Here is a 23,583-nt window from a genome sequence, read left to right as displayed (position 1 = left end):
TCTACCTTTCAACAGTGCAAGCCCTACTCCAGGATGAGAGGTAGTGCCCTTCACCAATGCTCCACTTCCACATCCTCCAAAAATAAAGTAAGGTAGTTCCAGGCAAAAGTGCTTTACTAGATCAGAGTGTCAGCATACTCTCTGAAAAATTCAATCATAGTAAGGAAAGGTTCATCATCCCTCTAATAAAAGTAGGAAGATATGTTGCAGCATCTGCAATTGCAGCATCTTCTCACAAAATACCCAAACACAGGTGTCTAGAACTAAATGCAGCTGATGTGAGTCAAACCTGCAGAGTGGGTGCAGCAGCCACTTCACTGACAAAAGCCCTCTCATCTTCCCTCTCCCTGGGGCACCAGGAAGATGATTCCTCTACCTTGTGAAAATACACCAGAGAGAAGGAGAGCATGTCTCAAGAACCTCGCTGTGGCAAGACTACAAATACCAACAAGGCAGAACCACTGGCTCTCTTGTAATTTGGAGATTAACACTGCTGAACATAGTTATAATGCCACACGAACCAAATCCTATGGTGTATGTTCAGAAAGATGCATAAAGAGTATGGGAAGTTGACCTACTAAGTATATTACAACAGAGCTGCATCATGAAAAGCAGAGCAAGAATATTTTGTAGTCATATTACTTAAAACTGAGACCAATCATCTTTTGGAAATGTAAATACTCAACTTGGTTAAATCAAGACAATCACAGATAGACATTTTTTCCCAAATCTTTGGCTGTATTGCAATGGTTGTTTCAATTTGTAATCTCCAACTAAACATTTCCTATCCATGGATTAACAATATATTTACTGACTTGTGTCTTTTAACAGTATTTATCCAACATAACAAAATAAACTGCAATTTGTTATACTTTTTTTTTTACAAAACATTTTATAAATATTTTTACAAAATGTATACAAAGCAATTTCAAGTGAGACATACTTTACAAATGAAGGTATTTAAGCAAATAAAGTCCATACCACGCTGACAATAAGTGACACATCCTCTTTAAGTGAAGTCAGTCTGTAAGGCCTCCCTACTCTAACAGATAAATTATACCAAAATCTTCAAAATGAACATAGTTTTCTTAATTGCCAGTTTAAAATTTGTTTTAATATTAGGCAGTATTAAATAACATTGAAATCACAATGCTGATCCAGCAAAATAATGAAAACATGTTTAAAGTCATGCACATTCACAATACTTTGCTGGACTTGAGCCCATATGATTAATGAACTTTTTTTAAGCACCACAAAAATACAATTCTTTCATTTACTGCTTCACCACGTACCAGAATTCCTTTAGAATTGAATTCAAAGGAGTGAATGACACGACATTAACAATCTAAGATCAATCTTACTAGGATTGTTCAAGGGGTTCCTCTCATCAGAGTTCAGAGAAATGTGTCTGACCAAATAAACCACGATTACTTTTTGCGTTTGTCATTTTTATATGCCATTGTCCCCCCTTCCCAATGAGACCCAATAGAAGACACATACCCTGCTACTTCAGTTATGGATTTGCTGTAGAGAGGCTGGAAACCCCATACCCATTAGAGGTGGTACAATAAGCAAGGGGACTGATGAATGTGCAACTTCACTTTTTTTTTCTCAATAAAAGAAAAATTTAACTAGTTAATATACAGCTGTGTAACTTACTGCTCTCCTTCTTAAATAGTTCAGAATGGTTACATTTCCAAAGAGATAAAATAAAATATGCATCAGGATACACAGCCATGAGAATATTATTAAATCTAAAAAGGCAATAGGTGAAGACTATCTTGTCAGTTTTGCCAATAAGAAAACAACTAACTGCCTGAGTCTCTATTCTGTGGACACCCAACTAGAAATTTAAAACTGGCAATACTTAATATTTCCTAGAACACTTGGGAATGTTGGGTTTTTACAAACATGTACTTTAAAATTGGCACAATTTTTTTAAATGGCAATAAGTAACATACAAAACCAGTACTTCCATTCACATTGAAGGGGAAATGAATTTTAAGGAAGTTCATCTTTCTCTCATTGCTTTCTAGATTTGGTTTCCTTTAGTGGTCAGACAGTGGACTGTAGCTCAATACTGAGTTGCACTGTAATGTTCTACTATCCCAAGGATCTAATTCTGCTTCTTTCCATGCCATTCAGAGGGACTGAATTACACACCAGCAAAACCTTTTGGTTTCTCTCCTGGCAATCTGACTGACAACCACAGCTTGTCACAATGAGCCTCTTACATCATGAAAATCATAAAATCAGCAAGTCTGGGAAATGGCTGGTAATGTTTCTGAGAAATGGTGGAGAAGTTCTGGGGGGAGAACATGAGCATACCTTAGAAACCACAAAAGCTGTATCCTCCTGAGCAGACATATGTACTACACACACGTGACGAACGTCAGCGCGCTTATGTGCACAAAAGCACTCATGACCAAAGTAAACTAGAACAAAGCAGCATGGGCAGCAAAAAAAAAAAAAGAGTCATAGATTAAAATAAATAAATAAAATAATAAGATTCTATCTTAACAACATGACAGCAAGCCAAATACAAACCATGCAATGGTTTCACTTGGCTTTACAATATGAATTAATAATTACACTTTTTTGATATGTTTAAACAATGGGATTGCTGATCAACTTTGGTCTGTACATATCTTGAAATTATGACTGCTATGGTGGATGATTTAACATTCTCTGAGAGCAAAAAGCAAAAAAATCAAAAATAAACACTGGCCTTTAAATTTAATCAGAGTAAGGCTAACATCCTCTTAAAATATAGGCTACAAATACAGTTTTCAAATCAAAGTGCTTTTGACACTTGGTCTAAAAAAAAAAAACAAACAACAAATAAAAACAAAAAACCAAACAAAAAAACCCAAACAAACAAACAAAAAAAACCCACCAAAAAAACAAAAAAAAAAAAACCAAAAAAACCATTTATACCACTTCAGAAAGACTCAAGGCTGACTACATCCAATTATAAAATGCAAAATCTTTTCCTCAAGAGATAACATATATATGTATTATATATATAAATTCATGGCTCTATCATGGCCTCATCCTGTACACTTTGCTATTTACTGGCTTCCATTCTACCTTCCTTAGTCAAGCATTTATTACTTCATATCATGCCACTGTGACTAAGATCATATAATATCATCCCACAGACTAAAGTTACCCACTACAAATATATCAAGTACTAGTTTCTGCTCAGAAAGCAATAGAAAAGCACTTAAAGTTTAAATTATGAAGCCTTGTAAACACACTGATGATTTCCTTCCAACTTAAGAATCCTAACAAAGCAAATAATCACTTCTGAATAGAGGTACAGTGGGTTTTCCAGAAAAACTAAAATTTTGACGATTTGTGGAAGAGAAGGGTAGGGGAGAATTGTTGCTTCCATCACTCTTTAAAAACATTTTCTCAATAAATATATCCTTTCAAATGACTGTGATTGTCAGTATATTATACCGTATTACATAGGGCCTAACAACCTGCAACTCTGTTACATTGCAGTACTGCTCAATTATCAAAAGCACTATCATAATACTTGAAACAGTAAGGCCCTAACAGACTGCATTCTAACAAGGATTAACTTTACTTGGATATCTCACTGTAACCACAATGAGTATTGCTCTCAAACACAGAACAGAATCTAGTTTAGAAAGGTTAATCTTAAATGCATGTCAGGCTGTACTTGTGGTGTCATTCACATTTGCTTCTGCTAAGAGAAACATAACTTGTCCATGGTACTGTAACTATTAACACTCTAAGATACTATTTACAGCTGCTTCTAAAATAGAGTCAGTTTCTACAACACTTTCACTGTGGTCTGGAATAAATTTTTCCAGGCAGTTCTCTTGTGAAGCGATAGGTGAAAAATTAGGGAACTCTAATTCAACCGAACCACTACTTGCCGCCTCATTTTGTGGCTGCCTCCCAGCTTTTTTAAGTTCCAAGATGTTTTTAAATGTAGTTTCTAAACTCTTACTGAGCAGTAAGTCTTGCTGGGGTTCACCAGAGCCTTTCCTGTTATCAGGATGCAAAACCTCATTCTTTGGAGAGCTCCTCAGAGTTTTGTCTTGAAGTGAGTTATTACACGTTACCTTTGAGAAAGACTGAACTGTGTTCCTTGATATTTTATTGTGTGTTCCTTGACTGCCTCTTGACACAATTTTTGACAAGTCTTCAGAACTCGAAGAATTCTCAGTGGACTTGGCAAGATCTTTCCCACTCATCCTTTCTTCAGAAAGGGCCAAGTATTGGCTCTCAGAAGAACAATTAGCTTTTTCAAACTTTAAAGCTTTAGTGAGGCTCTCAGATTTTTTAGAGGAAGCTTTTCCTTCTTGCGGTGTCAGAATGTTGTTAGGCACTAGAGGAAGTTTACTGTGATTTGTGGACTCTGCTGAGCTGGATTTTGGTCGGTCTCTGGCTTGGGTTTTGGTAGTCTGACTTCGAGAAGGTAATGTTTTGCTAGACTGATGGTCACTTTTGCTGGACTGTGCTTCTTCAGCTGTTTTCTCAAATTGTTTGGCAGAACAACAAAAATCGGCCTGATAACCATCTGAAAATTAAGTAGCAACATTTTACTAAAATTGCCTACACATCCAAATAACTGACACTCCAACAGTTCTTAAGTACTTAAATTCAAATAATATTCACAGCTTACAGATCTGGGTCTTTAAGAGATGTTCATATGCTTAAGTGTTCTGCTGCATACAGTGCAGGAGATTAGCACTAAATTAATCAGCATACTGTTCACGTGTGTGCACTGGAAAACCAGATTAAGGGCACCTCCCAGCATTCTAAATATGCAAATATGGTCTCTGAAGATTAGTAATTTCTACAACACCTGTGAATATCTTTTAAAATATGCAGATCATGCAGAACCTTTAAACAAATAGTAGCAGTAATCTTACACAAATAATGTGTTTCCAGGTGCTGTGTTTAACAATATCCCAGTTTAAAATGCTGCCATTTAAATGGCCATAACACTCTAAGAGTAACACTTCATTACAATGAACAAGAGTACTCATGCTTCAAATAGTGCTGTTCTTTCTGACTGCAAGCATACTCAGGGATTCTTCCCTGCTAGAATGGAGGCACCGCAGGAGTCATGACTGCTGTCAAAAGAAGCTCAAGTATTTCTCTGCCAAACAGGTAAAATACTGTTTTCCCCACAAATAACTGCTTCAACCCTACAGTGTTTCTGGATTGTTGGATTCTGGAGTTATAAAAAGTTATCTTGCAAATGCTTATTCGGGATTTCAATAACTGGAATCCGTAGAAATCACTGCCTCACTGTGGCCACAACTATTTTTAAATACTGCAAGCTTAATTTAGAAGTTAAGCATTACTTACCAGGATCCACAAGTGCAAGACGCTTATCCCGGGTCAGAGATGCTCTTTCCTCCTGGTTAAACATCCTATCAATCATAACCATTTCTGCAGAGGGATTTATCCGCTGGAGGAAAAGAAAAAAAACAACCAATCTCTGTAGTGGCTCATATTGGTACCAAATCAAAACACTGATAGCTTAGTTAATTTTCAGAGGAAAAGAAATTTCTTTTATTATGTATTTGCAAAGAACACTCACAAGTCAACAGTCCTGACTCTGACCCAACCACTACTGAAACTCAATCATGAAATATTACTCACATTGTACTGCATATTTTATTTCGGAAAGACTTTAAACCAGACAATTGCTATTCCAGTTATATCAATTGTACTTTTTCAGGACTGAGTATGCTTACTACTGTATACCACAATTTTTTTACTTCATACAGTATCCTTCTCTTTTAGGGGATCAACTAGCAAAAACCTTGAACTGGGACCACCCTATCATCTTCCCTGCACTTCTCTCCCATCCTTGTAACTAGGTGGCAGAGCTGCATTTTGCTGACAATGTCTTCAAGTCAGTTGGATCCATCCATCACAGAAAATGTTCACTGCACTAGGCCATAACACAGGCAACTGGTTTCAAATTTGAATGCTATGTGAAATAAACTTTTCAAAATTACTAAATGGGATTTGCCATACAATGTACTAGATGCTAAAAGAACAAATCTCAACCTCCATCCTCTCTTTGCACCTGCAAACACCTGCAAATATTTAATGGCTAGAACCTTTTACAACACAACTGCTAGCTTTTAAAGCCATATTAATTCTAACAGTTATATTATGTATTCCTGTCTCTAAATATCTAAATGTCTATTATACTCAAATTCAAAACTTTTCCTTGAAAACTTGCATGTCTGAAGTCACAATGGCATTTCCTGATCCTTTTAAAATACATTGTTAAAGTAACTTTCTCAGTTTTATTTTACCTCATGCCTGGGATTGTGAAAGCCCTTATATCAGAAGAACTTCTGATGAAGTTCCACCTAGCTTTTAAGGACAATGATTTCCTAAACTGTAATATCATTTGGCTTCAATTATAATATGGCTGGAGGCCTCTGAATGGACAACATCAACACTATTTCAGGTTCCATGAGCCACAGAAATACACAGAAATCACCCTCTTGACTATCACAGCCTGTTCAGTGTAGGAGCAAAGCAGAGAACAGAAGTTCATGTGCCTGTTCTGTAGATATTTTTTAACAAACTGAATCCCACCCCATAAACAAAGTGTACCTGGGTTCTACACCTTACCATTGCATCTTCTATAAGCAAACATCTGTATTTGTTCAGCATAGCCTGCGTCCTCTTCAGAAGCTGTGTAGCTACCGATTCAAATTCACTGTCCACTAGAAAGACAAAGGACACTTTCAAACAGTGTTCTTCAATAACCTGCATAAATTTTAAAATGTTCTTTTTCTTATTGCTCTAATTTACATTAAGAATTATCTCAATATGCTAATTAAAAAATTACTGTCAAATTTTAAAAAGAAAATTACCTTTTCTTAAATCATCTTCTGTTGGCAGCGACCCCTGGCACACATGGTATGAAAGGAGTCTCTGAACTGCGTCATTTAATGATCTGAACCGACTTTTATCTGGTGTCACAGCATGTACCTGATCCTTCTGTAATTGCTGCAGAATACTACAAAAAATCAATGATATATATTTAATGTACTGTACAGTTTTTATATTGACAAAAGTAAAAATTAAGGTTTCTGAAACAAAATTACAATGAAACGACAACTTACAAAGCTCCTTTAGTTAACTGTTTAGCAGCAGGCCTTTTCTGTCCAACTAAATGACCATCCACCTAAGTTCAAAATAAAAGACAAATTACAATTAATCTCCTTATTTGCAAAGCCTAAGTTTCAGGATTTGTTTCTGTCAATTAGGTCACCAACACTAACTGTAACCACTACATAAGTATAAACACTTTCAACTATCCCCTATTTTCACAAGGCACCGCATCCACAAAATACGGAAGTGACATGAACCAAAGGTCTGAAATGCTGTTTGTAGACAAATTCCACTGTTGTGCATTATACATATTTCACTAAGAGATGATCAAATTTAACAGGTGCAAAGAAGGAAAGGTATAACTAAGAACTTTTACAAATCTGCTCATAACAATTGTCTGCATTTCTCAGAAGATGGCATCTTCCCTGATATTGATGGATGAGAGTATCTGTGAGGAAAGCAGGCTAAGGTTGTGCACTTAAATTCTCAAAAGCCACAGTGGCTAGGGGGTGGTAAAAGTCATTCTAGGAATTCTATTTCAGTGTCAATGCTACAGATACACCCTTCAGGCAGAGACTGAACTCATTTTCTCCTTTGCTTAGACATTTAATGAAATAAAGATTTTTCCCTGGAACATTCTCCTAAGACCTGAGGTTCTCTGAGGGGGTAAAGACTCACAGCAGGCACACTGGAATAGTATTTGCCTCAAAAACCTCAAACTTCAGAGCATAAAAAGTAGTCACCACCAAGCAGAATGAACATCTGACCAACTATTACACAACCAGGCTGACCTCCTAACTGAGCACTACTGTACCTTCTGCTCTACTTATACATCAGTAAGACAGTAAAATATTCCTGTCCTACTGCATTGACAAATACATTTACAAACAAAAATTCTAAGTCACATCCTCTCCAAAAAACCTCATCCTGCAGAGTGTTTTCATACATACTAGCATTATGTAGGAGAACTTTTGATGGTAAAGAAACAGAACTGCAGTAAAGAATAAAACAGACAAAGACCAGGTGGAACTTTTCTGCTACTTCTCACAAAGCACTCTCTCCCAGCTAGAGAACAGCTGAGTTTTTAAAAAATAATGAGAAGAGTAGGTTGAACTTTTGGCCAACTCAATGAAGAATTGCTATGTCATACAAAATTATCTTCAGAGAACAGTACAGTCAGACTCCACTTATTGAACTGAATTTCAAAGTGGCATTCAATGTATCAACTTGCAAAATAATCAACATTTATTACGTCAAAGTAGAATTTGTCAAGTTTGAGGGAGGTTCATGCACTCTACAAAAAACCTACAATGATTCTTTACTTGTTAGTTCACTACCTCCCAGCAGAGGAGGAAAATTAGGAAAAAAAGTAAACCTTGTAGGTTGAAAAACAGAAAAAAAATAAAACATAGTAATGATAGTTATTATAAAGTTGTAATGAAGAAGAGAAAAAGGGGGAATTAAACCCAGAAGAAACAAGTGATACACAATGCAATTGCACAGCACCCTCTGACCAATGCCCACCCCATTTCCGAGCAATGATCAAAAATTCCCAGGCAATTCCTACATTTATACACAGAACATGATGTTCCATAGTATGGGATATTCCTCTGGCCAGTTTGGGCCAGCTGTCCTGGCTCTGCACCACCTCACTGGCACAGCATGGGGATTTGCAGAGTAAGCACAGCTCAATAACTAAAACACAGGTGCATTATCAATATTACTCACATCCCAAATCCAAAACACAGCACTGTACCACCTACTAAGAAAAAAATTAACTCTATCCCAGACAAAACCAGGATATACAGAGAAACATATAAATAGAAGTATTCTCTACCTGTATACTCTGCTGAACTGATGATGATCCTATCACTTTTTCTTGTGACTGTGCTGTTCCTAGAGATTGTTGTATGATTTTTCCTCCAGAGTCCTGTCCTATAAAAAAAGTTTAAAAGATTCTTGTCATCTTAAGCAAGAGGAGAGTAATTTTGTGTACGTATCCTGATAATTTTATGTGAGTTTTTAAGAAAGATACATCTTATGCTTAAAAGCATTAGTGCAGCTATCCTGTGGAGAAAACAGCTCATAAAAAATTAAACAGGACTGATATTTTATTCTGAAAACCACAAAAATCCTCAGGTATAAATTACATCCTACCATGGTACTGCAACTTAAGAAGAAACTCAAGTATTTTAAGTTTAGTGTCCCAACAATTTATCTAAAATTTATCAATTTTATCTAAATTTTATCAAGCTTTTCAATACTAACCCTTCCTCAAGTGTATTACACAAATTTTTCTAGAGCTCCTGGAAGTACTTAGACAGCAAGCATATTTTTCCCCTAGATTTTTTTAGATAAGCAGACTTCTTCCAATTGCCTTGCTTCATAATCCAAACAGCATCTTATTAGTCGTGCTATGCTACCACCGAAACAAGTAAGAATTTATTGGTTTTTTTCCCCCAAGGACACCCAGCACACTGCGCAGATTGTATAGGATTGCCTGGACGGCTTATACATAGCAGTACACAGGGAAATAAAAAACAAGGAAGAATGCAGGACCTTATTCAAAAGGTTACTTAGGTACAAAGAGAACAGGAAGGTTACTGCATTCTTCTGCTTGCCTTGAATGTACTGATTTTGTTCTTCTAGTAGCAGGGTGCTGCTTGAAAAGCTGCTATTTTGCCATGAACAACGCGTGAACTATTCTAACTGAAAGTGATACATTCAAGCACAAAGTGAGCGATGACAGCCTGCACCTAACCTTGCAATACCTATTTCTCTTCCCTCTGTAACTGAAGTAGCCACTGCATTCTAGAAGTTTCATGGAATTTTAGCAGATGTCTGTATTTTGAAAATCACTTATTTCTATCTTGCTAAGCTGAAGAAAAAAAAATTAAAGAAGGTACAATTTTGGATTTTGTAGAGGGGAGAAATAATTGCTAATTGTGAAGATTCAACTTTTCACTCTAGAAAATGAAGTGCCATGGTTGGGAAAGTATCAAAGCCCACATTCAATTCTGAAAAAATATAGCTTGAATTCTTCTAAAAACAAAACTCCAACAACCTTTAGAACCCTATGAGCATGAAGCATCAATGCAAGTCTGACACCCTGAAGAAGAATGAATCTCTGCTGCCAGAGAAAATTAAGAAAATTATGTTAAAAAGACCTTAGTTGACCTGATAGTGTGTTGCTCAGAAGACTTGTTAGCTGAGGCTGTCTCAAACTGTCCTGTGTCTTCGATGCAGAAACTGGTGATGTCTGGTTCACAGCCTTTTTCTGTGCCACATAAAAAAAAATAAAAAAATCACAATGAAATATTTACTGAAAGCTTTAAGGAAAAGACACCTAAAATTCATCTCTGTGTATACTTTCTTAACTTCAAAATCATCAGTCGTGAAATTTCACATATGTCAATCCCTCCAAGTGCAAGAAATTTTTAAAGTAAATCAGAGAGGAACAGAAATCACACTAACAGCACAAATACATACCAGGTGCATTCTACAAGACCCCTGATTTCCCACTACAAGTGGCCCTCAGAAAACTCAGCGTCTCAGAGTTCCCAAACTGCAAGATGACAACCTTGCTCTCCCAGCAAAAAATACCCACAGTGGAACAAACCCTCCACCACTTACCAACTAAATGATACATGGTTTAGCATAGAGTACAATGTTTTAAACGCAAGTACAAACAGACTAAAAAGATTATGGCAAATAGTGGCATTTGTTCTATGTAAACTCCCACTTACAGCTCTGAAATGTCAGCAAAAAAAAAAAGATCTTTTACAACAATAAGAAATACTCTGCTTTTCTAACTGCTGAAACTCACTGACCCAGCACATAACCTGCAAACAGGAAGATGCAGACACATGAAGAGAAAGTCAGACTGGCCTCAAATTACTCATCTGCAAACAAAATGTTACAACCTGCACCAGAAGTCCTGGCAAAGCCTACAAATGTGTTTCTACATCATGTTCATACTAATTTTTTAACTATGCCTCATTTTCTAAGGCATTATTTCACTGCAGATTTTGGGTTTGTTTAAAAAAAAAAAAAAAAATCCATCAGGCCTTTGAAAAAAGAGTAAGATCCAAGAGAAAGAAGTAAAAGAAAAAAGAAAAATATCTAATTGGTGCAAATGCATTCTGAGAGAGTGACCAGTATTTGAAACTAAATTAAAAAAAAAAAAAAATTTAAAAATTTCAAAAGGACTGAAAATGAATAGCTTATTGCAAACTGTGTGAAAAGTCACTGAGTCAAAATTGGCAGTTCACTCTGGAACTTTATGAATTTTTTATCTTTTAAAGTTTTGACTGTTTTTAAGTTCACTTATGAAAACAGAAAAATTTGAGTTGAATATATACTGCAAGGCTATCTACTAGACAAAATGGACCACATCAAACCTTAAAAGTGAATTCAGATTTTTTTAACTACTATCTTGACTTCTTAGAGGGCTTTCTTTTATGTTATGCTTTTACAAACTGCTTTAAAAGGTATTTCTTTTTAAGGATACTAAGAAACATTTTAATTATTGTCTTTGCATCAAATTTGCAAGCTTCTAACTGCTCCAGACACATAACAAAAGTGTCAATGTGATAAAGAATAAAAAGAAGCCCAAGAAACCTTTTCATCTCTAATTTCAGTAAGTCAAACCTTGAAAATGCACAGGTTTTAGTGAGATCAAAAGACTCTTAAGCACTAAGAATGAACCTGAGCCTTTACATCTAGCCTACAGAAGAGTTCCCAATTGTATAAACTTACAATGCCCATTCCTTTAAACGGGAGCAGAACTAGATCAATGCTAAGCACTTTTGAAAACACTACTATAAATCACTAACAAAATCTTGGGAATTAACCAAAGTGACAGCATTGTTCACTCAGACGGATTTAGAAAATACCAGGTGAAATGATGACTCTGGGTTACAGTAATTTTCAGCAGTTCCACAGTATTTGCAACAAAACAAACTAGCAAAATTAACATTCTGAGTATTAACCAGATTTTAGCACAGCTTAGAAGCCTTTCTTTGGCTACATTCTCAAGCAGCTTTCATACCTGACCAAAGGCAAACTGTTGTTGTGTTACTCCCACAGACGTGTGACTGAAGGTGCTGACAGACTTGGAGGAGGATGCTGGAAGACGATGCGACGCACTGACGGCAACTTGAGCTCGGTTCTGGACCAGCTGATCCCCTGTGAAGTTCCCTCCCGATGCGACAGACTGCACTGATGCTCCCAGGCTGGGGTGCACTGAACCAGAAGAACTCGCAGCAGCAAATCGATTAGAAGCTGACATATTTGAGACTGTGGACTGCCCAGGTGACATGGTGGTAAAACTCGATCTGCCTTGAGAAACGTTAGCTTGGCTGGGTGACAAATGCAACACCGTTGGTGACGCCTGCTGCAGTGGCACCTGTCCACCGACAATTTGGGAAGTTCCATGATTTACTATAACTTGGTTTCCAGGAGCTGTGAATGTCTGGCCTGAAACAAGCTGAACAGCTGTGTTCTGATTATTCAGCATCTGTCCTGAATACGACTGGTTGGCTCTTAGCATGTTTGTAGAGTTCCTGTTGAGCATTACATGCTCAGCAGACACTTGGCCAGGAACCAGCTGGGAAGGCTGAGTCTGAAGAAGTTGTCCATTTATGGCCTGGACATGATGAACTGAATTAGAATTAACAGACAAACTTGTAGGTATGAGAAACTGGTTTTGAGGTACATGAGGCTGTCCCATAGGAGAATGGATAACAATACTACCTCCAGCATTGCTAACTGTCTGAGGAGTAACTGATTTTCTTGTATTTTGTTGTTGATTAACAATATTAACAGACATATGAGGACCAACTACTGAACTTTGAGGTGAATTTGCAGAAGCAAATGGAATCCCTTGCTGTACATGATGTTGCTGTATTCCCAAGTTATTCACATTGTAAGCAGTCTGCTGACCCATCTGAATAGGCTTTGGTTGGATATTAATAGGAACTTTGTTAGAGTTTGGCGCCAAACCCCTTTGAATGATGATATTATGGACAGGCAACGAAGTCTGAAAATTTGTGCTGTTAAATGGAACAGTTACAGGTTGTGCTACTGGACTTGAACTTGAGTTACTAAACAGCGAGTTCCCATTTGGAGTTTGTCTATGAACCAAGAGGCCACTGCTCATGTTTGCAGGTGTTTGCTGACCATTGCCTTTCAGTATGATCTGAGATCCATCGAGGTTATTGATGGTCATCATGGAAGGTTGATTACTAAATGAACCAATCAGCTGTATCTGCCCAGAACCACTAATCTGGCTGCTATTAGACAAATGCTGGCCGGGAACACTAATTCCAACGTGTTGCATAAAGCCATGTTGCACACCAACTGTATTGCTTGCAAAAGATGCTCCAACAGGTTGCTGTACCACTTGAGTAACTCCTATAGGTTGCAACGTCTGACCTGAGTAATTAGAAACATTAGAAGCCTGAGTAAAGGATGCTGATGAAGAAGGATGAAGCTGAGCTTGTGCAAACTGTTGGCTAGAACCTACACTGGCATCCAAATATGCCTCTTCTGCCAAAGTCTGTTCAGTAATATTGGCCTCCTGCAAGGACTTCTGAAGAATATCAAAAGGCTGATCCTCAGTAAGATCAGGTAAAGGAGAAGACACGAGTTCATCTTCAAGAAACTGAAGGCTACTGGACAGCTGCAGTCCATCACTAGGCCCCTCTCCAAGCTGACCACTTACACCTTTTACAGACGACTTAGGATCAGTGCTCTGAAATGCAAAACAAGAAATGAATCACTTTCAGAAATTCCAGTACCTGCTTTGTTTCCTCTTTAGTTATCTTTTCATGCAAACAAACTTTCTACACAGAACAATACTCTTCCCATAGCATGTGCAGGGTGATGTTGACCCCATACAGTGAGCCAGCACAAACAGGTCATGGATACCCTGCTCAACCCTCAGACTGCTGGAGACACTTCTCTCCTTTCCCTTCTCAAATCTCTCAATACTCAGCACTTAGCTCTGCAGCTGCACTGTTTGAAGATAACATGAAATACTCTTTAAGTGCCATTTTCCCTTCCTCAAGCTGAGCACTCTAGTGAAAAAAGGATAAAAGAAACAAGGAGGTAAAACACCCCCACTCTAATTCAGTTTAGGGCAAGGCTTTGGTGGCAACAGTAGAAGCAGAGAAAAGGTAGAAGAAAGCTTTCCTTTCACTGACTTCTATCAAACGAGATTTACCTCCAAGCATTTCTATAATCACTTAGTGTAAACTAGTGACCATTTCACAATGTTAAGGCATTATGTTACTTTCTTATTTAAAAAAGATTAGAAACAAGGGAGTAAGAAAAAAAGGTGTCAGACTGTGGTTTATGCCCATAAAAAGATTACTGAGAACTACAAACACTGGAACTACCACAAATATTAAGTGGCACCTTTAATGGAAAAATCCTTCAATTCCACATCCATTAACACCATGATAAGGAAAATCAAAACCTATTTACTCTGGCTACTGTCAAGATTTTCCTAAAAAAGTTCTGTCCAGAAACTCTAGACAATACAAGCATCAGGCTTCTGCAGATAGAATTTTTTATTTAAACGCATAATAACACTCGCTATAGTTTTAAGTTAGGCAAAGTACGCCTTTCTAAATTGTATGATCGCATCTCAGCTATTCAGAAGCAACAACCAGTTTCTTTTTAGGTCAGGATAAATGGAAACTGTGGGTGTGCAATTATCAGTCACATTCTTACTCTAAGCCTTCACTCCTTGAAGGTCATAGACGCTTGTTTTCACCTCATGTAAACAGTTTGAAGATGCTGCAAGCCATAATTATCACATGCAATGATGTCCCCACCCTAACTTCAGCTCCCCAAGCACATTTATTCAGAATTTTACCCCAATCTGTTTCTGGAAAACCTGTGTATTTTCTGAAACTTCAGTCATGTTTTAGGATATTAAAAGATTTTTCTTAAGATTAGATAAAATATTTTCAAGTTACAACTATTAAACTACAGCAATCTTTTAACATTTACTTTAATAGAGGAATTAAACCACTGCTAAAATGTCTCAGTGTTTGAGGAGACCTCAGGAACACCTAAAGCTACAAATCATGTTCTCAACCGTACCTAGCTACCACTGGGCAGAATAAAAAAGAATCACTAATTAGGCCATAATTAGGACTCTTAACTGTCAGGTTCTGAGGAGAATTCGCTATTGCATCTGCAAGTTGTCTCTAAGGAAATGACCAAACTTAAACAGTTTGACTAATGCTATCCCAGGCAGTACAAACAATACAACTATTACTACTACCAATAATAACACTAATAAATAATATTACACACAATCAATAATAATAGCTTAAAACTCTCCCACTGGAACGGAGAATCCCAAGTTTCATTCCCTGCTCCCAGGACTATTTAACATTAGAAAACAATTTCATATGCAAAAATGGAACCTTCCAAATTTACATCTGAATCAATAGTGTCCAGATTCAGAAGAGCCATGCAGAATACCATGCTAATTTCAAGAAGAAATCAAAGCCTCTGCATCTTCATGAATCTGCTGACCAAAAAGAAGAATCTTATTCTCACTGGCTCCATGAATATTCTGCTCTCTTATGCTGTCCTATTATACTGTAACAGGAAAATGAAAGCAGCCACCCAGTATAAGGCAGATAACAGGGCAATGGCTAGGGAAGCCTCTCATGATAATCCAATTTGGAATCAGCAGAGGTGGTACAGACTCAGTCAACTCAGAGAAGGTTGGGATGGGGCATGGGGGGCCAGTATAAGCAAGTGGGAAGAGTGGATAGTGCTTTCTTTTCCTTCAGTCAGCAGGAACTTCATCTTGCTTGTGTTAGGTGTTGGCTGAGCATGCTTACCAGCTGAGGCACTGAACCCTCGACACTGAATTTGTAAACTCTGCCACTGAAAGGCATGAGACAGGCAGCAAGACAGTCAATCCTACTTCATGGTAGCAATTCTGAATATATACAAAGACAGAACTTTCAGTATCCGCAAAAACTTTAGAGACAAAAGCTTTGGAAGCATGTAACTTTTCAGGTATCCCATTTTATAAGCAGGGACTGGGAAAACATCTTTTTATGGTAACACTTGTTCCTTCCCAATGAAGTGTAAGAATCTGCATTTATAATCAAGTCATTCTTCACTTATGTCAGCACAGGGCTCTCACAGGAGGGAGGAGGGAAGATGTCACAGATGTTCCTTATGAAGATATAAATGGATCAGGACAGAGCACGCTGAGAATTAAACTGTAATATGTCATCCTAGGAACATACACTAGGAATCCCTGCTCCTCTGATCACCTGCCTTCTAGATTACCCACCCCTAATCTCATACTCTCATACCAAAAAACTCTTAGCTTTCACCAAATATTTTTATTTCTTTCAACTGCTACTCCCTAGGCAACAAACCCACCTTGTCCACAATCTCCCACTGCCCCTCAAAATTTCTCAAAGAAACCGACTTTTTGAAAATACACCAGAAACACCTGACTCCTGCCCACCTAATCAAGCTTATCAGAAGGATGTCTATAAAGAACAACTAGGAAGTCTAGGCCATGACAACTGCATGTCATAAGTCACCCTTTTTTTCCCAAACCTGTTTTTTCTTAGGATAAGTCCTCAAACCCCACCTCTGCCAGTCCTGTGTACAGGAAGCTGCTGTCTGCTAATGGCCAGCCTGGTACCAAGTTGAAACCACTGTTCCACATCAGCTGAAAAATGGGCATGCCCTGTTACTCTTGGGTACCCTACTCCCTCATTACCATTATCTCAACCAGCTTGTCTGTTTTTTCTACAATATTTAATAACAATCCTGAAAGGGGAAGGACAGGACAGACACTTCCCATTACACTACTGTGCCTACAGGAAAGTCACTAGTTCCCCACACACACTAAGAGTTTTCAGAATTTCTTCATGCCAATTGTTCAAGGTCCTACACACCTAAAAGTGTATCCATGTATCTATTATGAATATGGAACAAACAGACATGAGTCAAGGTAACAGTACAATAGCAAGAGGAATGACCAAGAAAATCCTATTCTGTGTATTCAAGTAACTGAATTGTGAGATTAACAATTCAGTTGTTTTTAAAAACACACCAATGAAACCAAAGAAATGTGGGTCTGAAAGGATCTCGAGTCATCCAGTCCAATGTTCTACTCAAAACATGACTACCACCCGCACTAGAGCAGATCAGCCTTGAACTTATCACCAAAGATTGGGATTCTACAACCTTATTGTGTGAAACATGGTCCAGGGCTGCAATAAACTCCTGGCAAGAAGGAACACTGAAGGCTTCTTGCAACACCTAATGAATTTAAAGCAACTTCCCTAACATTGAAGTTACACAAAGGACACATCCCAAACTACCTCATGAGCCTAAAGAAAAAAATACAAAAAGGGAGAAAAAAACCCACTCATTAATTTTACAAAACTGCCGGCTCTGAATCTACATAAAGTGAGAAACAAAAAGGCATCCTAACACACACAGGAAGCATGTGAATGACTAACTTTCAAGGCCTATCTTTGAGCACTACTACTCCTACAATCGCTAAAGCCATGAGTGCAGTTTACAGGAGAATTACATCAGAGAGCATTTTCACTGCTCAGCAAGCTGCTTTACATATTTACAAAACACCTCCCAACAGTGCAGTATTTTTCAATTAATTCCCCACTGAAATACCTAAAATTACTAACAGCACAAGATAGGTTCTATGTTAGTATTCAGAATTTTCACATGAAAAAGCTGAAACCCACATCTACTTCATTCAGTTTTATAATAAAAGCCAAGTAAAGCCATACAGAAGCATGCAATCTCAATAGTAATGTAATTTATCTCGTGCCCACTTACATTGGAGTTGGCGAAAATTGAATTTGAGTTGGCTACAGAATATTCTGCATTAGTCAAGTCTTCATTGCTCTGGTAAAAGACAAAAATCATGTTTAGAACTAACACACTCAATGAAGTTTATCTATGTCTAATACATAGCAATGCTACTTACAGATTTACTACTAGGTCCATGTAGAAAATAATTCAGCGCTTGTGGGTCCCTGAAGGGGAAAAAAAAAAGAAGTTAACACTTTTTAGAAGTCCCTTTTATTAATTTAACTAAGACTAAGACTCATTTAACTGAGCCACATACTGATATAAATCAGGTTTCTAGTAAAAACACATCTTTCACTGAATCCAATGCAAAGCTGAAAGTTTATATCATCTGGGAATCTGTGTTTCTCTACCAGCACAACTTCCAGATGCTGATCATATCTGCTGCCATATTGAAGGCATTTCAAGCAAGTAAACTATGTTGATCACAAAATTTTAGATGCACTCTACTGTATTTCCCTTTATGAGGATGATATTCTCTTGAAAAACATGGTATTATATGACAGCACACAGTATAAAACCTAAGGAATATACTACCACCAAAAAACGTGAGAACTAAAACAGGTACCACCTCTTCTATAGCTAAAATGTAATGCCTTGTTTAGCTAGCATCTAATGATAGGATATTTATAAACCTGATTCTTTGACAGGCTTCCTGGCACCTTTAACACAAGTTAATAAAAGTTTATGACTGCCAGAGTAACAGTCTCCTCATGAAGAAAAAGTGGCATCTTTTCCAAGTGGAACCAACCATAGAAATAATTGACTAAATATTATGAACTTCAATGTATTTAACTTAGTACTAAATAGAACTCATATTAAATATGTAATCTGACAGAATGAGTGTCAGAAATTGAAACAAATATAATTACATTAATTTAGCTGTACCTACAGACCAAGTAAAAAGAATAAAAGGCTGTGTTACATGGGATTATTCTAATACAACAATTATACAGCATTTCCCTTAGCATAAAAAATAAATTGACATGGATGTCTTTAATTTTTAAAACATGTTTATTGATTAACAAGTAATAATAAAACATTTTTTAGAAACAGGAGATTATCATGTAAAAAAGTAGTAATTAAAAATGTCTCCTTCTTGTTTGATAGTCCTAGAAAATAAAGAGGCATAAAGTCAAAGATCTTTCAGGTTCACAACTACTCTCCTAAAAGGACAAACACACCTCTTTTTTTTTCTTCTAAAAAACAAACTGTGTTCATGAGTTTACAAAAGACATGCTAGATAATACTTGGCAGAGACTTTATGGTACTATTATGCTTACAATATTGAAGTGGTTACATGTATTTTATAACAAAAATGTCATAGTAGATTTCACTGAATTTCAAAATTAAGGAACACAGAATTCATGATTTCGTATAGGGTTCTATTATCATCATTAATTTGATCAGTAAAATAACCAGGCCATTTAATACTAATTACCCTGACTGTCTTTCAACAGTAAAAAACACAATTAAAAATTAAGAACACTTTATCACCTTAAATATTGTCTCTAGTAAGGGAGGAATTTTAAATGGCACTTACCAAATCACAGATCAGATGAAAAAAAATTGTTTTCCATTCTTCTAGATACTTAAGACAATAATTGCTGCCAGCAGCAGCAAGAACACTCTAATTTTTCACAACACTCATCTGTATAGAGAGCACTTCATTTTCTGGACCACCTGTGATCTTGTAGCAGGATCTTCATGATTCATGCTCACGAGAGAGTACTTAATTGTCCCATGATCATCTTTATGTTCCAGGCAGGAAGTGTTTTCACATGGCCACAATCAGTAACCTCACACAACAGTTACTTCACAGAATGGAACTGAGCCTTTACTGGCACTGCCTTTGCTACAGCATCCAGAGCAGCCCTCAAACTACAGCAGCCACTGAGGGGGAGTTTGGTCTTTCTGAAGTTAAACCTCTCACTGGTTCCACTGGAAGTTTTCACGTGTGTGAAAAAGGTAAAAAGCCTGTTTACTTCCTACACTTAAGATTCTAAAAAACTCTTGTATGAACTGGGAATGATCTTTTAGCAGCTGCTATGAGACTGATGTCAGTCTAATTTCTAGCAGAGTTTGAACCAAGTACTGAGCATGAAAAGCTCAAGTCTCTTCTTGTGTTTTATATGTATTTCTGGCATATTATCTGTTCTCAAATACTGATAGAAATGGTAGCCAAAGGAAGGCAACTTCTCATATAGACAATCCACACAACTTCCTCATGCTTCAGCTATCCTAATTATTTTTGGAGATTGCCATAGACAATTGTAAAACTTCATATTAATCTGCTATGGAAATAAGGAGGAGGAGGGGCAAAAAACCACCCCAACAACCCACATGACCATTCAAAGTCTCTATTTTATTAAAACTGTCCCTTGATCTTTGACCAAAATGATGGTAAATTCTTGTTTCCTGTGAATATACAACAGTACAGAAAGCTATTCTTTTTTCTAACATTTAGATTGAAATGCGTATTATAAGTAGAAATTAAATCTTCAAGTATTTATAATTAAGAAAAAAAATTACTTTTCCCTTAAAATACAAGCATTGTATAAATGAATTATCTATTTCCACATGGAAGATGTGAAGCATGTCTGCTCATTTCATTGCAAGTCACCTCATCTTTAGACAATATTGAGACAAAATCACCTTCTAGAAGATGACTTCACAAAATTATTCCCAACTTTCCTGCAATAATTCTTCTGGAAAACTTACCCAATAAGATCAAGGAGACAGGATTCATCATCGTCATCATCCATGACAACTAGAATAAAGGAGAGGACGTATATTTGATATGTATCTCAAAATCAAATTCAGTTACAGGCAAAGATTTACAAAATCCCATGCAATGTTTTACCATCCAGGGGGTTTTTAGAATTTTAAATCAGAGAAAGACAAATGATTAACCAAACTGATTTAAAAGAACTATTATGACTTAAAGTAGTAAAAATATCAACACTTAATGCAATTTAAGACTCCAACTAAAATGTTTCTATAGGAATTTATTTCCAGCTCATCTCAGTGAGGGCATAAGCAATGGAGCCTAAATAGACTGTTACAAATTAGTGGCTGTAACACTGAGCAGCCAAAAAGGTAAATAAACTCAGGTCAGTGTCATGAGGATGCTGCTACAGTCTGGAAACAAAAATATAGTCGAGACATGACTAAGCATGAAAAGAAACACTGTTTTCTAACAGACCTCCCTTAGCAACAGCTAAGTGACAATGTAACCACTTGCAGTTTCTCCTCAGCAATATTCAGGAATATACTTGTGTTTAACAGTACAGAGTTCTGACAGTCCTTCTAACAATGGGTAGGGAGGGAATTCATGTGCACTGCCTAATGTGAGGGTAAGTATCCAATGCAGAGCATTTTAAACCTCACAGTCTCTCAATCATCAACTCCCCTCACACGCTGCCTACTCCATCAGGGACTGCTGCACCAAGAACTCTGACACTCACTCTCCCCTCCAACTGCTGCTCCTTCAAAGCTTCTGCTTGTACATTCTGGGCTCTCCTATTCATCTCAGAATATCATCCCCCTTGTCCTGGTCAGTACCTGTCAGGACCATCCAGTCTAATCCACCAGTTCAATTATCAACCGATGTCAGAGTTTCCAAAACTCTTGGTACCCTGGCTTCCTTTAAGTTATCCAATCTCATCTTTACCATATTTTCTACTCACATCAAGTTGATCATTGCATTTCATGCTTTTTTTTTCTCAACTTCCCTTAAAAATTGTACTGTGATACTTACCACTCATGTTTTAACATAGCTTTGGCTTTAATTCATTCATTTAACTTGTACTTGTTGCCAAATAGAAACTTGTTCTCCCCTGACTAGAGATCATGTGAATCATTCCTCATTCTGATCTTCACAATTAAAACAGTGAAGAGACTGAAGCACCTGCCATATAAGAGGCTGAGAACACCAGGACAGCTCTGCCTGAGGAACAGAAAGCTATGGAAAAATCTTTATCTTGTGTGTAAATACTTGGCAGGAGAGTGTTATGCATATGAACAAGAGGCAAGGGGCACAAGTCAAAACAAAATAAACCAAAAAGTCTATGTAGACAAAAGAAAAAACTTTTTTAAAACTCTGAGGGTAGCCCAATATTGGCACAAGTTTTTCAGCAAGCTTATGGAGTCTCCATCCTTGGAGTTACCCAGGGCACAGCAGGACCACAGCCTCGAGCTGTCTGCTCTGACCCTGAGTAGTCTGCTCTGGTTGGGCCTGCTCTGAGCAGGACAGGGGATAACATGATCTCCAGATATTCATTGCCACCTTGGCTGCCCTGTGATTCTGTAACCTCTTTCCCGGAATTTTTCTATACTCCACTGGTTCTGAAAATAGCTTATACTGTAGACTAGCAGAGGGTACCGTGTCCTGTACACTGCAGAGCCTTATTTGGGTTTTTTTCTCTCTGTGGTTTAGCTTATAGTGAGGGTGAAGCAGAAATGGAGCCCATATAAGTGTGAGGATCATTCAGTATCACCTCTCAGGGAGGACAGAAAAACAAAGCACAGCTACAGAGAACTACCTCAATGTTAATAAAAATCAGCATTCATGAGGTCATTATGCATCTTAAGAAAAGGAATTTCTACAGCAAATCAGTGTTCCAGCTGCTTACTCTTGCTTAGAGCCACCAGCTTGAACACTGATACTGCAATTTAATGCTAAGCAAATAGTATGGCATAGTAGGATGCCACAAAATTTAAATGCAAATGTATATTACTAAGATAATACTATCTAGTAAGTAGTACTTACTTTCTACTAACTAGTTGTAAGTAGTTGGTTACAACCAACTAGTTATTTCCTCCAATTGCTGAAAGCATATCCATGTTTTAAGAACAAGGTTCCAAAGCCTCCTAGCTAACCCAAAAGCAAAAATCTACAGAAAGTACAAATTATCCTTGTTTTCACACACCAAACCTACTTTTGAATCTCCCAGCCCATGTGTCTATGGCAATACTGACAGCATTATTTAAACACCATAAAATGTCTTTGCTTTACATAACCAACTATTCTCTGTGATTGTACTATAAAGGCTCACCATTAGCTGAAGTGACACAACAGAACTTTCTTCAATTAATACTCCTGGAAGTATTAAAACAACTGATACAAATTAAGATAAATTTGTTAAGGTCACTGAAATCTTCAAAACTCACATAGAATGATCAGAAGGAAAATAAAATGCATGAGAATACCAGTGTGAGAAAATGCTAATGGTAATACATAATCTTCACTATCACACCCATTACTGAACATTACTTGGCTTTACTAGCTAAATGTGATACAAGAAAAATCTGCCCGACATACTGTAAACTCCTACGAGTTTACCACCAATAATAAAGTTTTATTGTTCCACATGATGCCATTGTATGACACTGCCCTTTGGTCAGCTGGGGAGCTGGTTATTTCCCCTCCCAGCTTTGTTCACACCTCCAGTCTCCTCACTGGTGGTGCTGTGAGAAGCTGAAAAGTCCTCGACTTGGTGCAAATATTGCTCAGCAACAACTAAAACATCAGTGTGTTATCAATGTTATTCTCATCCT

General features: G+C 37.2%; 1 protein-coding gene across 5 annotated transcripts in view; it reads right to left on the bottom strand.

The window, feature by feature from the left end:
* Positions 1-862: 862 nt before the first annotated feature.
* Positions 863-23,583, bottom strand: part of BICRAL (BICRA like chromatin remodeling complex associated protein) — a 44,707-nt gene continuing 21,986 nt past the window's right edge. For all 5 annotated transcript variants that reach the window (XM_088161218.1, XM_014887410.2, XM_014887411.2 and 2 more), the window contains 11 exons: positions 20,746-20,794; positions 18,143-18,191; positions 17,992-18,060; positions 12,182-13,885; positions 10,309-10,408; positions 8,969-9,066; positions 7,143-7,204; positions 6,891-7,036; positions 6,646-6,740; positions 5,356-5,458; positions 863-4,558 (listed from right to left, as the gene is read on the bottom strand). In XM_088161218.1, coding sequence (XP_088017344.1) covers positions 3,756-4,558; positions 5,356-5,458; positions 6,646-6,740; positions 6,891-7,036; positions 7,143-7,204; positions 8,969-9,066; positions 10,309-10,408; positions 12,182-13,885; positions 17,992-18,060; positions 18,143-18,191; positions 20,746-20,789 — 3,273 coding nt within the window. In that variant the 5' untranslated portion in view covers positions 20,790-20,794 and the 3' untranslated portion in view covers positions 863-3,755. The remainder of the gene's footprint in view (positions 4,559-5,355; positions 5,459-6,645; positions 6,741-6,890; positions 7,037-7,142; positions 7,205-8,968; positions 9,067-10,308; positions 10,409-12,181; positions 13,886-17,991; positions 18,061-18,142; positions 18,192-20,745; positions 20,795-23,583) is intronic.

The sequence above is a fragment of the Sturnus vulgaris genome, chromosome 3 (assembly GCF_052056855.1).
Source record: "Sturnus vulgaris isolate bStuVul1 chromosome 3, bStuVul1.hap1, whole genome shotgun sequence".
Lineage (NCBI taxonomy): Eukaryota > Metazoa > Chordata > Aves > Passeriformes > Sturnidae > Sturnus > Sturnus vulgaris.
This window is presented reverse-complemented; position numbering and strand designations above follow the sequence as displayed.